Source organism: Haliotis cracherodii, unplaced genomic scaffold (assembly GCF_022045235.1).
Source record: "Haliotis cracherodii isolate W230 unplaced genomic scaffold, xgHalCrac1.p SCAF_1, whole genome shotgun sequence".
Classification (NCBI taxonomy): domain Eukaryota; kingdom Metazoa; phylum Mollusca; class Gastropoda; order Lepetellida; family Haliotidae; genus Haliotis; species Haliotis cracherodii.
In genome coordinates this window covers 46,629,751-46,637,159 of record NW_027266264.1, presented here as the reverse complement: position 1 = coordinate 46,637,159, position 7,409 = coordinate 46,629,751, and the positions used below count along the sequence as shown (strand labels likewise).

Here is a 7,409-nt window from a genome sequence, read left to right as displayed (position 1 = left end):
ATATGTAATGCTTTGGGATAACGGAATGTAAAACTGGATCGATAGGGCCCTTACGTGCGACGTGTATGACATCTGGATGAAATACCCATTCGGGAGTCACACCCTTCCAACCATGTTGACCCATTGATTCAAACAACGGTTCACTCGCTTCGAGGGCAATCTAAAATTGTTTGTTTTGTTGTACTTTTAGTGACATGAACATTGATTACTTCCTCAGTAAAGAGAATGTACCAATACTTACATATGTACCTGCCTAAGTATAGATTATTGAAATGAGGGATAAAATATTTGAGATGACAGGTATAAAAAATTGTCTGTTTATGATTGCGATTTTACCGATGGAAATCATCATACTGAACACGCTGTACATGTCTGGGGTATAAACGAGCAGAACTTTGAAGTGGACAGTCGGTGTTGTGTCACATTGGATTTTGACACCAGTTGCGTGCATGTAAGTCCGTTGTCGTCGCCATCTTACTCTGATCGTGTTAGTCCGGACAAAATCAACTAAGCATGTTAGTCTCGGCAACTGCTGTATATTCTCTACAAAGTACATTAGGAGGGTGGAATAAACACAACATGTAAAGCAATACATTAATCTTCATTAACAAATATGAACCTGCCTGAATTATGGACCACCGAATCCTATTCCAACTTAATTAAATTCTATTATCTGGACACAAACTTCAGAGTGTCCGACATAAATAGGCCATGCGTGAAGGCTGTGTTAGATACATTCTGGAATGTAAACTGACAATTGTACAACTGTGAAAGGATTTACCTGCTAACGTCATTCATTTTTTATTGCACTGTGTGTACATTAACGGGTCATTACAGATCATTTCACACATATTTAGCTGATATGCTGTCTGTATAAATAACAACCACCCTCAGTGTGTTGTTTTTTGTCGTAGTAATTGACTCAGAACACGAGAAAGCGTGAAACTGATTTGTTCCGTAACCATAGAAATGAACAGCCATGGACGGATGCTTAGTGGGACATTTTTTATAGTTAGAGTAAATCTAAGAGTAAAATACAACTTTGTCTGTCACGAATGATAAATAAATTAAAATATATTTTCTGTTACTCTGATTACAATTTCGTATAGAAATAAACTGATTATATTCATGTATGTCATTGTATTACTCTTACCGAGGCTACCGAACGCCTCGGGGGTGCATGGGAGGGGGGCAGAAACCTGTGGTTAGGGGATTTAAATCACCAAAATACGTTTCTAGGTTTGCTCGTTTGCTCGTGGGTTTCACCAAATATCTTCTCTGGGGCACTCAGCATTAAAATATATATAATATAATTTCACAGAAGACCGACTTATAAGTCTCAATGCAATTATTTAATACATACCTTAACTACATATATTAAAAGGTATGTATTAAATAATTGCATTGAGACTTATAAGTCGGCCTTCTGTGAAATTGGATTTGAATGTCTGTCGCGTGCAGTAAAGTCCGCTCTGTCGCCATCTTACTTACATTCATCCTCTGACGGGAGGATGGTAAAGGGAGATAAGCGGTTTCTGGTAAGCCAATTCACAAGATCGGATAATGTTCGTCATTTGCTTGCTTAATAAAGCTGGTTGTTCATTACTTGTAAATTAGGAGACTAAGCAAATACGAAGCCGACAAATGGTAATCTGTATTTGATCAAACCACAATTGCTTAACCCCACAAGCCCTAATCCAGGGTTGATTGAATCTTGTTACCTTATAGAAACATCAATTACGCCGACATCGTCAGGTAAAATCTTGAGGTGGAGAAACAGACAGTCCCATCCTGCTACTGACATCAAAACAGCATGTTAACATTGTAACCACTTGTTTTGTCACTCTAATGACAACATGCTTAAGGCGTGTACATGGAAATAAGTAAAGAACTGGCGTGTGTAATAGTATGTATACTAAGCACGTGTTACGTGAAGAAATAAAAAAAAACACTTTAAGAATGTAAGAATATGCCATTATTTTTTAAAGGAAAGTAATGTGAGAAAGGCATTTTCTTCTATTTGATAATAAGTACGATTATTTTTATCTGTTGTTATCGCAGGACGATATCGTTAGCTTCTGACACAGATTGGATGTTGTTACTGCTGTTACATGTGCTGACAATGTGACAGAGCATGGTGTTGATTTGTTGTGATGTCTGTGAGTGTAGAGACAACTCATTTAACGCACCATTAAGTCTCACCGTTACGATTACTTGTGTCAGCTTATCCTGAGATATGCTTAAATGTTTCCCTGTTTTTGGTGGTGATTTTGTCAGGATGTCAGAAATTTGTCCAAAAGGACAATTTATGTTATTGTGTATTATATGCTGGGTCAAGTGTTTCACTAAAAAATCAATAGGATTGCCAGTCTGGCTATGAATGCATGGTTTGCCCATGTCAGTGGCCACAAGAACAATAAAGTGGACTTGTTATTGGCTCTGTCTGACAAATTAAAGTACGCATTACATTATAATGAATAGTGACTGAGTGGGTGTGGTTTGCGTCGCTTTTAGCAATATTCCAGCAATATCAAGGTTAATCAGTGGTTACACCATAAAATCGGCCTCACGCATTGAACCCTAATCGAACCCAAGTCCTTGGCGTGACAAACGAAAGCCTTTACCACTATGCTACACATTCTACCACTCACCTTTTAGGAATGCAAATTTCTTACAAATCTGTGGAAGGACATGGAGCAATTCCTAAATAATCATGTCAGTGACAAACAATATATTTCACTGAATATTCATAAGTATTTGGATACGACGAAAGCAATTCAATATTTAACTACATAATACAAGCTTGTAATAGATGCATTCATATATGTAGTGTTGAGGACCATGAACAACCTATTTGTTGATGATAATCATGTTGAACCACCTCTATGTTGTCAAAAGTGATTATGATACTAGTCAGAGACAAAATTAAGACAATATCGATGTTGTAATATTTACTATGGTTGATAATCTGGTGTCAACCATTTGCACTGCAGGTGCGAAAATATTGTCATATGCTGAGAAAAAATAGATATGTTGAATATATGCTGTATCTTGGCATCCGTTGTGGATGCATTGTTATGGAACACCACAGATGGGTAAACTGATCATAATCATACACCTACGAACAACTGGTGCATTAATTTGTAGGTCGTGGATGTGGATTCAAGACGATCGTATTCTGTCTATAAAATGTTCGTATTACGTCTATAAAATGTTCGTATTACGTCCATAAGATGTTCGTATTACGTCTATAAGATGTTCGTATTACGCCTATAAGATGTTCGTATTACTGCTTTAAGATGTTCGTATTACGCCTATAAGATGTTCGTATTACGCCTATAAGATGTTTGTATCACGCCTATAAGATGATCGTATTACGCTTATCATATATTTGTATTACGTCTACAAGATGTTCGTATTACGCCAATAAGATGTTCGTAGTACGCCTATAATATGTTCGTATCACGCCTATAAGATGTTCGTATGACGGCTTTAGGCTGTTCGTATTACGCCAATAAGATGTACGTATTACGTCTATAAGATATTCGTATTACGTCTACAAGATGTTCGTATTACGTAACTTAAATGATACAAAACGCATTTCCACCATGCTGAAAAGCATGTCATGAAGTTGGTATACATGATTCAATATTGACCCTGGTATTTACTCCAAAAAGAACACAAGCGATAGGCCCAGGGGGACATTAGAATCCGACGGTATTTTACCCGACGCCCCTGGGTGAGGATTTCGATACAGGGTGTGATGTACATCATTAAAGCAACCTATAGTGACATTTCATTAGCTGAGCATGCAATTAACGTTTCATTACTACTGCAACTAACTTGCTTCTTCAGGTTTTATTGTGAAGTGTCATTTAAACATGAACGCTTATTTATTGTGTATTTGCAAATCGGGAATTAAGGTTCCGGAAATTACTTGTGAAATACAGTTTGGAGGCAATATGAAGAGTTGTTTCATTGCAAATATATATTTATTGCTATATTTGATGAATATGTTTTATATTTATTAAAGCTGTCACTGAGTGAAGTGTTAGCGTTTGCATTAAACAATCTGAAAAACAATCTCTGGTTATTGTCCCAGGGGGCGGTGGGGTAGCCCAGTAGTTAAAGTGATCACTCGTCACGTCGCATGCCCTGGTTCAATTCTCCACATGGGTACAATGTGTGAAGCCCATTGCTGTTGTCCCCCGCCGCGATATTGCTATATTGCTAAAGGCTGCTTAAAATACAACTCACTCGCTCCTAGTATATAGAGAATTCAAACACATGCCTCCAGTAAATCCTTTGATCAGTATATGCCATCAAATTTAAATCGTGGAAGAAACCATGACATTCTCCGTAGCGATGAAATATCTTGGACTCTTCGTCTGGGACCACTCTATCAGCGTTCAACTAAATTTTAAGCTAGTCAGCGAATGAGAGCGGAACAGTCGGCAGTATGAAGTAGTTCTGAAGCATTGCCCCTATCTGTGGCCAAATCACATGTTTAACATTGAAGAAGAAGATAATAAGGATTACCACATATTGCATAGTGTCACATACTGCACAGTGATAGAACACAATAAAACATATTACAATATGTGTATTGCATATCCGGTCATTAAAGTCTACGAGACTCCAGTCATGTATACTCAATATTAAATACAAGGTTAAAAAATAACTTTTAAAAATATCTAGTACAAATAACGTCGGGGGTCGGGGGTGGGATAAGTCTTATAACAATCTGTAGTACGTAATTGCAGCTGCTGCGGCTTGAGCCATTCCTTACGGCCACATTCACATATGCGTCTTGCAAAGCAACAATACCCCGCTACGATTGCCAGTTATATTGGACATCACTTCCATATTCAAGTTTGAGGTTATATACCTACTATCATACTAAAATAACATTCGCTCGCATTTTTCAGCACCATTATGCTTGAACAGGGCTTTTGTATGAGTGTACAGTTGATATGAGCATTACAAACCTACTTATGATTGTGTCATCTTCATGTAACATGGAGGTCTCAAGGCAGTAACAAAGCATTGCTACCTGGAGGCGGGGTTATTGTCCTGGCCAATAGTGACTGACAGTGTCTAATTATGTTTAAGGGGAAACACCCATTACCTATGCCAATCCAATTAACATATCAATGGCTACCTAATCTAGAGGCAATTGAGATCTGTAAAGCGCGTGTTGAGGGGATTATCTGGCCAGGGACTATAAACCTCGCCGTGACGAGGGGGATAAACATTCCTCTGCCTACTGAGGTAATACATTTCTCACCTGCTGCACATTGAGCCAGGAATCATGTATAACCCATTCATGTTCCAGTATGTCCCAGGTACATCTCCCTTCATGGGACAGCAGATGACACCTCTTCCATCTGATCACTCCATATCTTCACAACACTCCGTCCCAGTCGTGTCTCAGACATCTGGAGCTACTGAGGGAGAAGACGTCAGATCCCTGATCACACATGGATCAGGTCACACGCAACAAGGATCTCCAAATTATGACAACATTCTTCCGTCTCCTACCTCATCGGTATCCTCGAACGGAGAAGGGGACGGTTTCTCGGGAACATCCACCCTCTCACAACAAGACAGACGATTTTCCAACAAGAAGCCTCCCTATTCCTATGTGGCTCTCATCACCATGGCCGTCGAGAGTTCTACAACAGGCATGATGACTCTCAAAGACATCTACAACTACATCGTCAAGAGATTCCCATACTACGAAGACAACCAACGGAGATGGCAAAACTCCATCAGACACAACCTCTCCCTCAATGACTGTTTCGTCAAGGTGCCCCGACCCCCGGGGAAACCAGGCAAGGGTAACCTGTGGGCTCTGCATCCATCTTGTGGGGACATGTTTGGTAACGGCAGTTTCCTTCGTCGTTCTAAGCGTTTCAAGTCCGCACAAAAGCAACGTCGAGAAGATCCTTCATTCCATCCTGCCAGTCCTTACGGACAGTTATTGGGATTGTATGGGGGTCCATCTCCTTACACAAGCTTCAACCCCCTGAGTCACGGCTCCTTACCCCCGGGACTGACCCAGACACACCCCTACAGCACAATAGGCAAACCGGACCCCTGTATCTGGACCATGGGATCTCCTACAGGCTACTCTCCTCCTACAGCCGGCTACTACAACACCAGAAGTATCATCAGTTCTCTGACCGGTTCCCCTCTCTCCAGCTCTCCCCCGGGAAGCTCTCCACTGGCCGGAACATACGCGCCACAAGTTCCCTCACCCAGTTTAAGCATACCTGACCCTTCCTGCAACTACCTGTATCCAAACATACAACAGTCAATGACTGATTCTTCAAACGACATCAGTCAGAGTTGGGGCACAAGGTCCACGAGATCATACCATGCTTAGTGTGGATACACCCCTGCTGGTGCGATAATGAAGACTGATATACACAAGTGCTATATAGGAATATAAGTTGATTCAACATCTGGTGCATGACAAACAATTCGTGGCTTTGAATATGATGGCAATACTACTGACAATATCATATCTGTATTGTCAAATATGTATTGTGTGTATTTAACTGAAAACATACGGTATATATTGCCTTACAGTAACAATATGTTGCGTTCAGGTAAAATACTTATGGTTACATAATGTACAACGTGAACTAAATATAGAAATATAATAAATGAAATTAACAAGACTTATTTGTACATTTGTATTTTATACACCTCTGTCGTGTGCACCCCGAGACCTGCTGCCTTGCGGTGTACAAGCCGATTCAGCTACAAGTATCCCTTATAGCACAGGCAAATACTTTTGTCCAATGGATAGTCACTGTTTTGTGATGATGGAGTACATTTTACACTGATAAAGTATTCGAAAGTAAACAGTTTATAAAGGCGTGAAACTCTCCAGCTTCGTGAAACGTATACATTCAAAATTCAGGCCTTCAACAACAAACGTAACTGCATGAACCGGACAGTTTACATGAAATCGTGCAATCTGCTCCGAATGTGATGGTGGAGTTTGTACGATCTGCAGTCACGTTATAGTTTGTAGAACTCGAGTATCTGCTTGCGCGCTGATATAGACAGAGAAGTTGTGTCAGTACTATATCTATTACATACACCCTATAGTGACACCTGCAAGCTTTTGGTGAATACAAATAAGAATTCAAAGGAAACAATGTCATGTCTTGTTTCGAACCATTTTGCCTTTTCAATGTGATCTCCTTTTATTCAGAATTCAATTTTGCATGGTTATATCTACAGTTAACCAACTCTACGCTAAAACACAAAATGCTTATTTCCTAAATATTAAACCGATCCACTTATACATGCTTGTGAACATGCCAGGACAGAAAAAGAACTATCGGTAATTAACCCCTTTTATGAATTGATCATAGTTTAGACTCATCGTGTAT

General features: G+C 39.6%; 1 protein-coding gene across 1 annotated transcript; it reads left to right on the top strand.

Moving 5' to 3' along the window:
• Nucleotides 1-5,311: 5,311 nt before the first annotated feature.
• Nucleotides 5,312-6,388, top strand: LOC139464798 (forkhead box protein D2-like). The gene has a single exon (XM_071246309.1). The coding sequence runs from the start codon at nt 5,312-5,314 to the stop codon at nt 6,386-6,388; it is 1,077 nt and encodes a 358-aa protein (XP_071102410.1).
• Nucleotides 6,389-7,409: the final 1,021 nt, after the last annotated feature.